Below are 16,834 nucleotides of genomic sequence, written 5' to 3'. Positions count from 1 at the left end.
AGTTTTGCCTTCCGGCTCAGCGCCCTGTTCTTCACAACTGGGCGGTGAAGTGCATGCAACACTGCACCCGCTGCTCCAACTCTCCGGTCGATCTCACGCCCCATCATCCCCTCACTCATGAACAAAAAGCTGAGGTACTTAAACTCCTTCACTTGGGGCAAGGACTCATTCCCCACCCGGAGTAAGCAATCCACTGGTTTTCATACTAAGAACCAAAACAAAACTCCCACAAGAAAAATAGCATTTGCTGAAAAAAAGCGATGTTCATTTAACTCTTGTGACTTTAATATTGCTGGAGAACATGGGGGTTCATTCTTGACCTTGGGGTCAGTGTGTCCCAAAAATATTCTCAACTCAAGCTGTACTTGCTAGCTTCTCCTGAGCTTTCAACCGTGGACAGCAAATCAGTGGACTGTTGTGAGGAATCTCTGCCTGTGTATGACCACTTCATGTCATGTTGTGTGACGCTACATGCGTAGGAGAACATGACGACACCTGAGCCGGCTCAGTTTGCTGGTGAAGGCCAGGAAATGTGTCTGAAAGTTCAAGAAAAGTTGCAAAAAAGTCCATGTGCATTATATTGCATAAGTGTCAAGGTGTTCGTGCCCATTTATATTTTGTTCCTCTTCCGTTTTTCTCCTCTTCTCTCCATTTCCATGATGCTTATTTTCATAAGAAGGAATTCTGCTGGTCTCTGCACTGCTAGTGTCACTGTGGTATGTATTCACTGGAGGGGAGCCAAGGCTAAACACACATACGCCATATCCATTCCTTTCCTTTCAATAACCAAACTCACCATACACACACACACACACACACACACACACACACCTCGCTAACCACTTCATTTTCTGCCCACCTGTATAAACATAGCAGTGTGTGTATGTGCATATGCGTATGAGCGATCCCTCACAGAGAGGCCTATTGTCCTCCGAGCTAAGATGTGTGTGCTGTGTCATGAATTGGCTCGGCGGCCACAAGCCCACTGCTGATTTTAGCTTAGAACTAAAACACTGGACCTAAAATAACATGTCCACGGACAAGACGCAGCTGAGCCCTTAATACTGCTCGCTCAGCATCGAGGCTGCGGTGTTTTAAGGATCGGGGCATGAATCACAACTTCTTGAAAAGCTGTGACACACAGAAAAAAATATTGTCAGGAAGCGGAGAATAGGTCTGCTGTCTGAGAGGAGACGATTACTGCATATATCTAAATATAGGCAGAGGCTGAAGAAGCTTAAAGACCGGGCAAACACTTAATGTACATCACTAATCCTTTTGTTGATTAATGTCTCTTTCCTATTTTTTCAGAGATTTTGATAATGAAAGACAACAATAGAATGTCACATTCAATTATTTATATCCTCAAAAATAGGAAAGATTTTCTTTTTGAGGAAGTGTAGCCTACTTGGTTTTTTCATTTTGTCAGAGTCCCGTTGAACTCACACACACTTTGTAATCTCTCTGTGCGGTCGAAAGCGTTTAATTGTGTGTTGAGCAAAAATTGTTGATCGGACGAGCAATTCAATTATTCCACAATTGCTTTTAAATGGTGCTGGAGAATCATAAGCTGTTAAAGTGGCTCTGTGGAAGATGGTTGTTTGAGTTGATGTTAGCAGTCTCCTTTTCGAAACTAATGTTAGCTTCTGTTAGCCTAGCGGAGAGAGGCACAGAGGAGAAACACTGGAGAACGTGCATGAAGAGAAATCATTTTGCGACCCTCGTGGAAAGTCTGCTCTGAGGCCTTCACAGAGAAAATCACAGTCCAGCAGGATTAAACAACTTTAACAGATCATCCACAGGTTTGTTTTGGCAACTGAGAGAGACCTGGAAAGTCTAATTTTTCATGTCACGTTACAATCCGCTCACGTAAGGCCAATATAAAAGTGACTAAGATGTGTAAATTGTTCCAAATTGTTATATAGAGCCCCTTTAAGATGCAATACAGGGGTTTTGATGATTTATATTTAATATACTTACAGAGTGTAACTGTAAGGAGCTTATCCGTGCAATCATTCAAATGCCGGCTTCTGATCACATTTAAAAGATACAAACTTTACATAGTGTATAGTTTAAAACCAGTCTCTCCTCAGCCAGTGTTTGAACAGTGGAGACATTTAGCCTTCAGCACAGAAAGCTGTTTTCGGTCTCTTGTGCAGATCACACATCTGTTTTTAATGAACACACTGACACAGTGCTAATTTATTTTCATACCATATTAAGAAAAGGACATAAAAACAGGAAGTGTGAAGTCTAAAAGGAGAAGCATGTACTGAGTGTGAGCATGCGAACAGGAAGCGTGCAATGATCATGTATGGGCCAGCCTGTTGTGAAAGATCGACTTTAATAAGACAAACAGATGTGAAACCGTCAAAAGGGACTTTCTTCTTCTGCCCAACACTCTGATGCAACCGATAAGACCGAGGCCACGGTTGATAAAAGTCTGACAATTCTTGTATTAAGAGCAACAACATTTACATCTAACATCATAATCTTAACTATTATACAATGTGGTGTTGATCTGAATGAAGTTTGGGTCAGGTTTGGGCGGGGGGGAGATATTACACACAACTTGGGAGATATGTGGAGTAGATCTTCTGAATTAATCTTATGAGGAAACAATAAACAAGCAAGAGTGCGTTTGTAACACATTCTCACAGGCTTGCTGCAGCTACTCGGCGTCAGTTGTGTTACGCCGTGTTCAGGCACACAACCATCACATTATTTGCCCCACTGCTTGGCTGTTTTTAAAAAATCAATACATGATCAGATGATAGATGGCTGAATTAAGTGGTGGACCACATAAAATGTTTCTATAATGGAGTACATTATAATAAACCAATAAACTGTCACCACTGACATATTCAGAAACCTTCTGAATATCCTATCTTTCCTGATATCTGTAGCTCCACCTAAGCTTCAGGTGGGCTCCATGCAGCTTCGTCAGTCAGCCCTATGGCGAGCCGAAGTCACAGGAGCTCTACAGTGTTTAAGTTCAATGAGACAACATCACTGAAGCGACTGTTGGTAATTTCCTCTGCATACATCAGGCCATCTGCGTCTCTTTCTTGGTGAAGCTCACCTCCTGCCGAGACAAGTAAACACCATGTACCATCTGGGAAGTCTGAAGTGCTGGGCTTGATTATGATTTAAAGGTTGACTTCACCAATTTTCAATCTTATTCTCTATATCTATTGGATTTTAGTTCATGATGAGGGACACAGTAGTAGGCGCCCTCATTGTTGTTCCTGGGGGCACTGTAAACTCTGGCCTACTTCGGAGCAACAGTGATGTCTACAGGCCAGTGCAGTTTGGATTTCTAGTCTCCACATCTGGGTATCCAGCGGGCGAGATAGATTGAAATAAAACATACATGGGGAGCGTGTCAGCTGGCACCCAAACACAAAACTTCTTCCCTGTCTCACTTGTATGCAAATTGGCCATGTGTTCAACAGCGAAAGCAAACAGGAAGGTAGACGAGGTCACAGATGGGGATTTTTATAGTGTTTTGGCTGACTGTGATACTCAGACCAGATACTTATTTGAGTAAGAGTAAACAACTGAAGAAATCCAGCAGAGCGAGGCCGAGCTGCAGCTGAAATAGCGACCATCGAGCGCTGTCGACAGAAGACAGCAGCTGTTTTGAAACAGAAAACTGCGACGGTCAGCCCTCCTGACTGAGACTTCAGTGAACTTTCCCACAGAAAACAGCATCCCTCCCCGCAGGTGAGCGAGTTAGACAGCGTCTGCTGTTAACTGGTGCCGATTACACAATTATGTAATTTTGAGCATAAAAGGATAACTTTGACAGTTGCCAAAATGCATGGTGGGTCAGGATCTCAATCACAACACCTTATAACAGCATCCATATTGTTTTAAACAGTCGGCAGGTACATTAACAGGTGGACACCCAGGGAAATACGTGAATGAAAAGACACACACACAGATCTGAACGTTTTGATGTGAACCATCATGCCTCTTTTGGTTCTGCAGTGCTGGCATGCTGTATGAAATGACACACTGGAGTGACTCGATGCTGGTGCTCCTTGGTTCAGTGTGGACAAACAAAGGGCCCCCAGAGGAGATCTGGTCTGGATCCTCAATTGGTACTGGTGTTTCCGAGCTGGACAACAACAACCAATAAGAGAGGCATTGTGGAGCAGCTGACATTCTAGCCTTTGAGGCTAACGTATAGCTAGCATGACTATAGCTATAGCCACCTGACTTAAAATCTTAAGGTCTCACATTCAGTTTTTTGCAGACAACCTGTGGTGTCTCCCACTCATCCAGACACATTTAACTGTACGCTTATGTTTTTTGTTTATTTGATTAACTGGTTACTACAGCAATTTGGTGCACTGCGATAATCCTCTTTATGTCTACTTCCCCAATAGGTCTTTTGAGAGGGGTCATGTGAGGTGGTGCATTATTATTTTTTGCATCACTACTACCTCAGCATACTTTGAGCAACAATACACCGTTCATCTATGAAAATGTTCAGCTTTTTACGGACATTTATTTTATGACATACTGGTTTTTGACCCTAACCCTAACCCAAACAAAACATTTGTGTTCACTTACTGTTTGTCTGTAATATGTTTTTTCATTTTGCACTCGACAGGCTGTGACTCTTCAATACTATACCCAATACTGAACCCAAATGTGGGAATGTTGTAAGTACTGCCACAACATAAGATGTTTCTGCATTTCTGTTGTCTTTAAGAACATGAATCCTGCTAAAGCAGTTCTCAAGAAGCATGTGTGCGACATATTAAAGGGAGGTACCATACTTCTTTAACACAAGACTGTATCATCAGACATAAATGACCTTCACTGCTGTGAAATATGATGCGATTACCATCTAGTTGGTGCTGCACAGGATCTTGTGATAAGTTACCATTTACAGGATTTTGTTTATTTTGCCCGTAACTAACAACAGTAGCAGATGCACTTTTTCTACAGGAACTGCAAATATTGTAGTTCATCTTGTACTTTATATCCGCGCCACAGCCCACGAGTGCTGTTTCTGCTTTTCAGATCAGTTTGCACATACTCATCTAGATTCACTTCCTGTTCTGTAAAAAAAGGAAGGCCACAATAATCACATGTAATTGCTATTCTTGTGGATGAGTTCATCATATTGTTTTCACCTTGGCGTCTCGCCTTCGCAGCTTTATGTGCAATACTTTGCTTTCTTCAGAAGTAATGTTACACGTTTTTCAGATTCTGTTCATGACAAACTTCATATAAGACTTAATCAGAATCAGACTCAGAATTCCTTTATTAAAACTGCAAAAGGGGAAATATGAGTATCACAGCAGCCAAAGGACATTAATATTACAATAAACAATAATAATGGTAAAAAATAAACAATATAGTAAAAAGGTAAGGAACAGAAATAGACCTGTATATACGTCGCAGAAATATAAATGGTGTACTTATAAACCATGTGGGAGTGTAATGTCTGCATGCACATCACAACAATTGTCAACCGTTTTTGAATCTAAATCGGAATAATATTTTAGCACTTCCCTGAGGTTTTCAAGACACACTAGAAAAAACAATAAAAGGTGTTCCATTGAATGGTAAATAGAGCTCTTTGTCGCAAAGTCCCCCAAGTCTATCGTCTGTGCCAAAACGAGCCCGCCAGTGAAAGTAAAAGTGGAGAGAGGAAGCGAGGAGTGAAAGGAAAAGAGAAGTGGTCAAGAGGGCGAAGAGAGGGGGAGTTCAGGGAATTTTCTACCTTCTCCCTCACAGAGTTTACCAACCCTTCTCCCCCTTCCTCCTCCCTCATCTCCTCTCCCCCCCTGCTCCCTGCGTTTTGCGTCACACTGCTTGGGCTGGCGCAAGAGTGAAGTTGGAGAAAAAGAGGGCAGGAAGAGGAGGAGGCTGAGGAGGAGGAGGAGAGTTGTGTAGCCGAGGAATGTGGCTGAGAGAGAGAACATGGCTATAAAAGGTTAGCACTTCCACTCTGCCGCTGTGATGTCACTACTCAAGAATTTCCTCCTTCCTTCCCATCCAGGCCTGACTTACAGACGCTGCTGTTTCTCCTAAATTTCTCTGAATCTCTCCTCCTTTCTTTTCCAGCTAAATAAGTATATAGCTCTGTGGGTTCAGAGTAAGAGGGGTGCTTGTTTTTAGTTTGTAGACGATTACGTGGAACTGTCTGCATGACACGGGCCATGCATCATGCCAACAGTGTTTAATATATTAGCCTCTCCTAGTGAAATTCTTTAAACTTCGAGGTTTCGTCCTCTAGTAAAGTGATTATACCCACCATTTTACTACTGATGCTGGGGTCTGTATTGATGAAACAAAATTAGATATAGGCCTATAATTTCATATTTGCAGGGTTCGTAGAGGTTCTGGAAATCTTTGCACAAGCTTGGCATTTGAAGTAGCGTTTTCAAGGTTTGAAAAATGATTGGATCTCAGATAAAGTGCTCGAAACTGCTTGAAATCGTAACTGAACGACTTCCTGCATAAACTGTCTCTGTTGGCTCAAATGCAAAGGATGCTAAGTCTACCTACAGACGGGTGACACACTTTAAACAGGACATTTATTTGTGTTTATCTTTATTTTGTCATGCCTCTGTAGAATGCTGTCAAGAAACACAATTTTGGTTGCTTATTACACAATAAGCAAGTGGAAGTGAAAAAAATCCTTTTAAGTATATACACACACAGAAATGTTTAATCTACCAGAGATGTAAGTTGCCAGAAAAACTTGAAAATGTTTGAAAGGTGCTTGAATTGGACTATTGAAAAGGTGTAGGAAACCCGCATTTACACAAAGAATCTCTAAACTGCAATCAGCGACGTATAAACAAGGCCATGCTTATGGATAAGAGCCTGTATCAGCAAGTGCAATGGATGAATAATTTAAAAATAATCAGAAGAAAAGTAATTTATTTCAGATTCAGTCGGTCAGCTGAACGGAAAATAAAGGAAACTTTAAGTTTGAAGGTACCAAATTTTCACCTTACTCAGCTATACAGATGTACGTAACTGTTCTGCACAGCCAGTGTTGTGTCCCATTTCTTCATCTGACGCCATGACCCCGCCCTCCTGTGATTGCATGTGAATGTGAATCATAGCGGTGAGTCAAGAAAACTTTACTCTGGGGATGTTAGTCATAAGCGCTGCGCTAAGCACCATAGGAAAACATCTTGAACAGGAGAGGGCAGTGATGTGACATTGAAACAGAAGCAATCTGACCCTTCAGACTCCGTCGCTTGCCTCTAGTGGTTAATGTTGTCTGATGGCTTCTGCCAATGCACTGCTGGTTGGCTTACCACTCTTTCTCAGATGCCCCTACAAAGTGCACCAGACTAGTCCCAAACAGGAGTTGTTTTTAGTGGCAGTACTGACCAAAGTTTAAACATAAATGACGCACTCTGAAGGTGCATTGACCTCTCAGGCTTTTGTCTTTTCCAAGAAAGAAGAGATAGCACCTTCCAATGACCTAGTTAGTAAAGGAGAAGTTACATAACGAACTCCGTCACTCTCCGAACTGGTTGACGAAGGTCTGTGGTTGAAAGATTAGTCAACCATAATGCTTAATCTGCAGGTTATGACAGGGAAGGAGGGAGGCAGAGTAAAATCAAGGTGGAAAACTAACCGTATGCACATAAAGGCTCACACGGGAGCACATGTCACAAGTAGGAATGTGACTGTACGTGTTGTTTCTAGACGAGCTATCCGATCTCTTGTCGGTGATCGCCTCAGGTTGAAAAGTTCCAACAGAACTGGCCAGATGAGCAGAAAAGTTTTAAAAAACAGATTGCTGACAGTGACGCCTCCTTTTCCCCCAAACACATTCTACTCTCTTCAACATAGTAAAACTGTAGTTTGGCCTTTTCATATCTTGCACTTTTAATCCCGCTCGACCCTCCATTATGCCCCAAAAGGGGTTATGATGTTATCTTTTTCTCCCGACAACTTTGCTCTACAGTAATTAGTCCATCTAAAACAAACTCTCTTGTGTTCTTTGCAGATACAACATGCATGAACCCGTCTTTTGTCCTCTTGGAACCGTTGCTTAAGTTTCTGTGGATAACATTATCTCCAAGCCTCTTTCTCACCTTTAGACGACATGCTATGTAATTGCTTTCATAGATCTCCACCCAGGTTTAAACTTTATCTCTAAGGTGTGTGTGTGTGTGTGTGTGTGTGTGTGTGTGTGTGTGTGTGTGTGTGTGTGTCTGTTCGTGTTGTGTGCTCAGGATCAGGTGAGCAGCAGCTTTGTGGCTGATCATTAACAGAAGGCGGTGGTAATGTTAGCCAGGGGCTGCCTCAGCGGTTGGGGTCAGGGGGTTGAGGAGATACGAAACAAATGTTAACAAAATGTAGGTAATAATTAAACGAATACTTTGAATACTTTGCAGAGAGTTAAAAACAGGTGTATCAAAGGCCTTTTAATGAACTTCCCCTTTCACACATTTTCACCTTAGTTTTGACAAAAGTATAATAGATGTGACTGTATGTACAGTATGCTGTCAGATACCAGCTGCACAGTTCGGTGAACTTTAACCAGTCCACTCTTATAAAACAGGCTGGGAAGTTAATATTTGTGAGTGCACAAACACACACTGGTCCCTTCTTTTTGTGTTTGCTGTTTACTCTTTGTGGTCATTGTCCATCGCCATGGCAACACATCCTGCCATTGGTCCAAAGGGGAACGAGGGTTTAAGACACAATGCGCAGTAGGAGCTGCAGCTGAGAAAGGCTTCACAGACACAGCTTGACCACAAAATGTATCATTTATTTTTGACAGGCTCACACGTTTAGCAATGTTTCTGTTTGTGCCAAATGTGGCTTTCAATAGGGGCAAGGTAAGATAAGGGGATTACCAAGTCAGAAATAGTGTCAAAAGACCGGTTTTGAGAGAGAATGTCTGATTACAGGTACCATGATTGACACTGAGTAGACAAACAACTTGGTCTAAGTGGAAGAAATTAAAATTGGTCACAGCAGCACTAAGGGTGTAGTTTGGCTCGTTGGTTTAGACATGTATTTTTCTTGTTACAGGGTAAGTCCACCAATTTTACACATTAATGGGTGTTTACAGGTCTAAATAGAATAAAGCCTTTTGTGGCCTCCAGTGATGTCACTTGGGCCCTGTTGCATTGTGGGTATTGTAGGCACCAGGTTGGGCATTGCACTCACTGGTACTCCCCAAGACCTGTCAACACTCTTCAGTGTGTGGGAGTTGCCCTTGAAGTACACATTGGCAGTTTTTAAATGCCTTGGGTTTTGTTTTTTGCTTTTTAAATTCTTTATGATAGTCATAAGCAAAACGAGGGGTCAATAGAGTGCAGAAATGAGGTTTCTTCTGAGGCAGTGTAACATGGGTAAATTGAGGAAGTGGAGCAAAAAGGGTATCGGTGGATGAACATGGGGAAACCTGCAATACGTCTGTATTTATTGGAATCTCACTACAAGATTTTCACTTTCACTTAGGCTTTGACGTGCGCAGTGTGCATACTGTTATATATGTGCTTCAGCTTTTGTTACATTACTTCCCTGTACAAAGTTTGAGCACGCTATTGCACAAGTGTGTTGTGCCTATTGGCATTGGTGTACCATTAGAACGAGCTAAAGACCATCAATAGTAAGACCACTTGTGGTATTCTAAGTTATAACGTAATTGCCAGAAATATGAAAGGGAAAATAGTTGCTGTTGAAGTTTAAAACTGTGGGCACTTCTTAAGTTGTATTTCCTTTTAACAGATGAACTGCCAAACATGTAAGAACCTTGCACAAAGCACCTTTGTTTAAACACATCCTGAATATTGTGGAAAATCCCTCAGAGTATTGTGTAAATTTGCTCATTTTAGCTTTTCAGTTCATGCAAGTGTCAAATGCCCACCATCACACAGGCCTGTGGTTGGGCCACCATATGTTCTCACCACACCAGAGGTAGTGTGGAGGTGGATAGAGACCATTGACAATGTTGGAACCAGCCCAGATGAACCAGAAGCAATAATACAACTGTTTATTTGGGCTGAACCGAGCAGCCTAGTGCAAAACCAGATTTCCACAATTAGTGTGATTTTTCAGATTGAGAAAGAGCTACAGAGGTTACTAGGAAGCATCCACTCTGCAGTGTTGAAAACAAATATTCATGGTGCCAATTTCTACATCACTCAGCCCCCACATGTTCCTTGGAAATCTGATTCCTGTGAGTCATATTTTATCTAAACAGTGTGTTCTTTCAAGATCTGGCAGAGTTACCTTAAAATGTCGGTTGTAAATCAAATTGTGGCTCATTAGTCATTGTTTTACAGCGCTGTAAACTGTGAGAATAGATCTTGTTAAGAAGCAGCCATTGTTTGTGCCTGATACTGTGAGCCATCGCTATGAAAGAATAGATTTTCCAGATTGAGGCCTTGCAACACAGAATCCAGGACTTTTACTCTGTGACAGTTAGGGGTGGTGGCTTTGGCCTCAGGTTGCTCAACACAAGATCGCATCAGGAGCACAAAGGGGAAATTGCAACAGGGTATTTTCTTGAACTTCTGCTTAACTTCGTAAATGTGCCCTTACACAAGTATCTAACATCTGTGCTCTGAACAAAGGCTGCGCAGCTCAGGAAGCTGAGGTGATCCATCAAAGGGCATTTGCAAATCCCAAGTGAACAGAACATTGTGTGTATGTCAATGGCAAAAAGATGACTAATACAGATATTTGATATGAAAAACAATATTTTTTTCTCAAGATATTGAAAATTAAATGTTGTCAGTGTTTTGGCACTGATTACAGCTGTGAGTCAGATTCATGAATCTCTATGTGAGGATTTCCCCTTTGTTTTACTCAAGATCAGCGGGTTTAGTTGGATTAGCAGCATCTTTATAATGACTTCCCTCAAGTCATCCCGGTTGTGTTGCCAGGTGGGCTATTTTAAACTCTGAACCACTTGTGAATTCCCGGTGGGGATGTTGCTTTGTTGTCAACACAGATCACCACATTGCACGGCATACTTTCTCGGATGTAAGGTCGCAGTTCAACAGGTTTGTGGATCAGTGATGACGCTCATTGAGGGTCTGGTAGAAAAAAGCCCAATTCTTCTGTCCCTGCTGTCAGAGTAACACATGCTGTAGCTTTTGGCTTCCTCCCTGACAGAGCGCCATGTTGCGCAATGACCAAGTTTGACCGGAAAAAGACCAAGTGGTCTTGTGGATTCCGCAATGTTTGAGATTTCTCAATTGTTGGACCTGATTTCCACTATGTACCGTGGGACCTCATTTAAACATCCATGTTTGTTTGTTTATTTATTTATTTATTTATTTATTTATTTATTTTAAATCCCCCTACAGTGTTTGTTTGTTTGTAACCTTATTTGTCAGGATCCAAAGGTAATTTGGAGTTTCACTGCAAAGGGGAATGACTGTTTGTGTCCTGGGATTGAACAGCTGAGTGTGTATACTTGTGTATACGTGCCACCTTCCATGAGATGATCTTAATGCTTTGGCCTGCACTGTATACACAACAAAGACACTGTATGACACAAAACACAGGAGGGGAGAGAAACGGAAGGACAGCGGCTGAGAGTTCTACATACAACAGGCTATTCTGTTTATGTGTATGTAACCCGTAATAGACAGAATCACGGCTATTTTTTCAATTTTTATCAGTATTTTTCCCTGTTGACATTAATGAATACACAGTTTATGATTCCTTTTTATTGTGTTACTGTCTCATTGTATTTTATATGTTTGCCTCCCTTGTATGTTTTGATTGTTTTGTACAGTATGTAGTTCGGTCATGCGTGGTGTTTACCTTGCTTTCTATTTTTCTTTCTAAGCACAGTGTGTCTACGCCTCTAATATGACATGACTCAGCTTGACTTTGTGTAATGTAACATTTAAGAATAAATAACAAAACAATGTGGTTCACCTGTCGGATCTGATGTTTGTGCCGGCTTATTTTGTGCACTTTGTTGCTACGCTAGTGTATTTGCTATCTACCCAAGAAAGACATCTCAGACTAGCTGCTAGTTTGGGGTAAACTCAAGCCATTGTTTTCCTTGTGTCTGTGGCCCAGGTACAGGTAAATATGTTCTTAAAACCTTGGCAGGTGGTGTTATCTAAGCACTCTCTTGCTGACGTACAGCATGTTGTCCTGAATATGTGTTTGATGATTTTATACTCTCTTTGTTGGTTAAAAAGTGTCGGACACAGATTCCTCGAGAGATTGAAAACGATCCCCTTTCTTGAAACCAGTCACTGTTTACAACATAGAGCTAGTGCTGTTGACCATATCAACATCATCATGTTAGTGTTAATAACATCCCACATTCAAGGTGAAGGATACCTCTTACTATATCTTTTTTCTCAACCTTAATTTACCCCCCAAAATCTCGTAAATGCACCGTGGGTGAGGGTGTTATTAAATTGTATATTCTGTATATTTGGTAAGAGGCCTATATCTTCCTATATATTTACTCAGAGGGCATCTTGTGTGAGCATTTACCTCTCACTGAATAACAAACGAGTCAAAAAGGAGAAGAGAGTACATTCATTTCTTTATTCAGAAATTTATTTTGTCCCTTTCAGACAATTAAAAATATAAGATTCTCTTTTTTTTAGTTTTACTGCACTTTCTCACATTGGCATTTCACAGACCTTGAAATATTTTTTTCCATAAATAACGTACAAAATACACTTTTTTTTCTTTAAACACAAATAAATATCATAATAAATATATTAGTTTAAGTTAAACAAACACAAGGCAACCGATAACCGATAGGAATACTGCGGTGTTAAAGTCCCTGAACCAGGTTGTCAAACAAACGGGGGACGATGAAAGATGGGGTGCAATTCTACAAAATGGCAAAGATAACAGAACGTTTTACAGAAGCAACTCTTGCATAACATGTCAGACATTCACTTTTTTCTATCAGCACACTTTGATCTTTCAAAATTCTGCAAGTTACGCATGCGTTAGCACCCCAGGTCTCAGAAAAATGACACATTCACCCACACACGCATATGTACAGACACGCACACACACATACACACACAAGAGCAGAGTGAAGTATGAAGCTTTGGTTGAATGCTACTGGGAGACTCGACAGGTTCTCCCATTTGAATTAGCTGTAAAGTGCATATCACAGATAAAAATGGCATCAATGACACATGTCAGGTCTCACTGATTAAGGCTACTGAATCAAACATACTGTTCATGGCACCAGAGTACATAGCCTATGAGGCAAGGAGAATCATTAAGGCACAGCATTTAATGATTATCGCTAAAGATAAGCCATTTTGATCACTACAGATTTACGGTAAGAACAAACCAGGCTGTTTACTGGTACTGTCAAGACCTGCAGAAGAGTTAATTTTTATGGAAGACCACATACAAAGGTCTAATAGGCTACAACGTATTTAAAGTATAAAAATAGAGGGTATTAAAATCATCTCAGCGTGTGTAGTTTATCCAAGACGAGTTCCATTTTTTTTAACAAACATAAATTAAGAACTTTTAAGTGTTATTGTGTCAAAAGTTGACTTGTCCTGATCAGTTCTGGTTCTGGAGGGAGCTCAGATGAACAGACACGGTTAACAAGGTGTCAGTTCTCTTCTGTTCTCTCCCTCCGTTCAGTCGGACAGGGACAGGCGTTCAAACACGGTGAGCCTCTTGGTGGCTGACCCATCGAACGTCGGAGACTCGGTTCCACTGGAGCCGCCGCTGCTGCTGCTGTAGCTGTCCTCCAGGGAGTCCTCGGAGGAGAAGCGCTGGAGTCCAGCAGGCTTCATGAATCCCCCAGGACCAGGAAACAGCTTGCCGTCCTGGTGGTGCCCATCCTCCATGTTGGCAAAAGCTCTGCTGTTGTTGCTGTTAAAGTTATTTCCATGGCCACACACACAGCATGAGGCCTTTGGCTCCAGGATGACAGGAATGTTGTGGATGTCTCCGGTGCTGGCACGGGTCTGATGGTTGCCAAACTGGAATGCGGCTGCCTCCCGCTGCAGGGAGTCGGCAAACACTGGGGAGAGGAGATCAGCAGGAGGTGGAGAAACAGAGGGAGCACGGCTGAACCCCATGTTAGGATCATTGAAAGATGACGGGAATGATGGAGGAGGTGAGCTGCGGGAGCCCAGGAACCCAGCGAAGCTGACACTCTGGCGGAGCTGGTGGCGAGCCGCTGTGGGAGGTTGCTGTTGATTCTGGAATTTGGAAGATGGTAACGGACCGCCGCTGGCTTTATCCTCATGGATGAAGTGGCAGCGAGAGCCGTAAGGGCAGTAGCCGAAGTTGTAGAAGGTTCTGCAGGGCTCCGTCTTGTACTTGGGGTGGCGGTACAGTCCCCTGAGCTCTGCCTCGCCATGGGCAAACTGGCATTTACTGCCATACTTGCAGCTGCCGGTCTCCTGGAAGCCACGACACAGTTCGGTCTTGTAACGATTAGGGGACACCATCGGTTGGACCTGGGGTGGGAGGTTAGACGAGGGAGGGAAGCCCGGCGGCGGAGCCACAGTGGTGGCAGGGACTGAGGGGAAAGCCTCCAGGTTCTTCAGCTGTGCGAAGGAGTTGAGCAGGCTGCTGCTGGACTCTGTCAGACTCATGGAGCGGTCGGGCCTGAAGGGCAGCTGTTTGGGTTTGGAGACAGGGCCCTGGCTCCAGATGTTGGAAGGCCAGAGAGGGCTGCCATTGTCGTTGTAGTTAACATGCTCTGTGCTCATGCTGTGGCTCGAGGAGGCAGGAGGGGAGGGGGGAGAGAAGAAGGAAGCTGACCGGTTGAGGCGACTCTGCCCTGGGACTTTAAGTTGAGACGGTTGCGAGAGCAAGACTTCATCCAGGGCCAGGTTCATGAAGTTCTGTGACAGGAGATTGACAAAGTTAACATACAGACACTCAAACCACACATATACTGCGTGAATATACATCATCACGTTCCTTTTTACGCCTACTTTCCACAACACATCTATTTCAATTTCAAGGCTTTTTTTAGCTACAGAAAACGTATTCAAGTTAATATTTCAAGAATGACATTCGGCCATTACAAAAAGAAACACCAAAGAAACGGTGCAGTACTCGAAGTTACATAACCATTATCCTTTATCTGCCATATTATCGTATAGATAATTGCAGTTTTTGACTCATATCCTGTCTCACCAGAATATTCTGCGGGTGGAAGATTGGAATTCAAGAAACAAACAACCGAGCGTCGGCTGTCTCCCTTATCTCATTATCTCTTTAGAATGGAGAGCTCCTCTGTGACTACACTGTGTTCAAAAGGAAGCCACCGTCAGATCAGCGGGTCCCAGAGGAATAAAACGAGCAGGAAAAAACAAACACTGCCACACACCCAACCCTCTCCAACTTTATGAAGCCCTCTTTTTTTTTTCCAAAACAAAATGAAGAAAAAAAATAGAAATCCACAAAACTTTGACTCACCTTTGTGAGGATGTCGTCAAGCATTTCGGACATGCTGTACCAATTTGGCCAGGAGAGAAGAAGTAGATTCAAGCTCTGAACCACGGTCGGCTGTTTGATACCTGTGTCCAGACTTAAGTTAACTGTCGCTGCAGCCCTCTGCCTTTTTTATTACTGCCTTCAGATGAAACCCCTCCCAGGACTTGGCCTAGGGAGGAGTTTCCACTCGTTATGTTCCCGGATGACCCCTCCCTCCCTTCACCTCAGGTTTCAGTGAGCTCAGAGGAGGGCTGGTAGTTAAACAACAACGAGAGAGAGAGAGAGAGAGAGAGAGAGAGAAAAAAAGGAAAAAAAAGAAAGAAAACGGTGTATTTTTAGCCAGCTGTGTGAAATGCTTCAGTTTCGTGGGCATCTGAGAGCAAAGTGGCTTATTTACACAGCACTCATGCACTCTCTTCATAGTAGCGTACACTTGTTTCTCCTGTGTTTTTTTTTCCTCTCGTTCATTCCTGTGAATGCCGAGAGGTTTTTCTGAAGGAAATGATCCCAGCTCTGCGAAAAATATTCCGAGATCTGAGGTGAAGACGTGTCGACTGATGCTCTTCATCCCCCTCCCTCCCCCACACACACACACAAACAAGTACAACACGGCTCTTTCTGTAGCAACCACACACACAGGAACATAATCATATATTTACAGTATATACATTCCTATGAGTAATGGGTTTTCAGGAAGTGTTCAATCATCCGGCACAGATCACACATTGTCAAGTGAGTGTTTTCTACCTACAGACACAGATGTATGCATTTACCAGAATACATACATCTGCATTCCCCCCCCGCTCCTTTTTTTTTTTTTTCAACTTCAGTTTCTGTTGTACAGCAAAGGTCTAATATTCCTCCGGAGCGCTGGAAGAGTCGAGCAGTTACCAGAACACAGCTAATAGAGGTATTGATCAGTACAAGGGAGAAACCTTTGGGCTGAAAACAAGATAGAAGTGAGTCATGAGTAAACACCAGGGCCGAGTAATCTAAATAAACCTGAACACACTGGACTCTGATACCACTGTGCTCAACACTATGTTCTTTTAGCTCTCTTGTGGCCATCATTTTATATAAATCGTCATCACCGAGCGCATTTACTGGAGACGCCCTTTATGGAGGTATTCACGCCCTCCTCCCCTTCTTTTAACTGCGTGACCCACAATGGAAACGTCAAATAAAATAAGACTTGACAAACCAATCTGAACATGTCATTAGCAGTGGATTAATGTCGGTGGCTGATTTTTTTTTATTTTTTTTAATTTCATTGCTGGTTTCTGTGGTAACTGAACATTGTTTTTGTAGCTATGATTTTTGTTTTCCTTTCCTCTGTTCGGAGGAGTGTGACAGCTGTCCCCCCCTGCACTAGAATGTGTTACGATAACATGGTTTGTGTGTGTGTGTGTGTGTT

At 42.5% G+C, this 16,834-nt stretch overlaps 1 protein-coding gene across 1 annotated transcript; it reads right to left on the bottom strand.

Annotated features, from left to right (window-relative positions):
• Positions 1–12,513: 12,513 nt before the first annotated feature.
• On the bottom strand, positions 12,514–15,560 carry zgc:162730 (uncharacterized protein LOC564559 homolog). The gene is made up of 2 exons (XM_037081746.1): positions 15,403–15,560; positions 12,514–14,822 (listed from the first exon to the last, which is right to left on the bottom strand). The coding sequence occupies exons 1-2, from the start codon at positions 15,433–15,435 to the stop codon at positions 13,602–13,604; spliced, it is 1,254 nt and encodes a 417-aa protein (XP_036937641.1). The 5' UTR covers positions 15,436–15,560; the 3' UTR covers positions 12,514–13,601.
• Between the last annotated feature and the right edge of the window lie 1,274 nt (positions 15,561–16,834).

This window comes from Acanthopagrus latus, chromosome 2 (assembly GCF_904848185.1).
Source record: "Acanthopagrus latus isolate v.2019 chromosome 2, fAcaLat1.1, whole genome shotgun sequence".
Taxonomy (NCBI): Eukaryota; Metazoa; Chordata; class Actinopteri; order Spariformes; family Sparidae; genus Acanthopagrus; species Acanthopagrus latus.
Note: the sequence above shows the minus strand (reverse complement) of the source record. Positions and strands in the feature narration are given on the sequence as shown.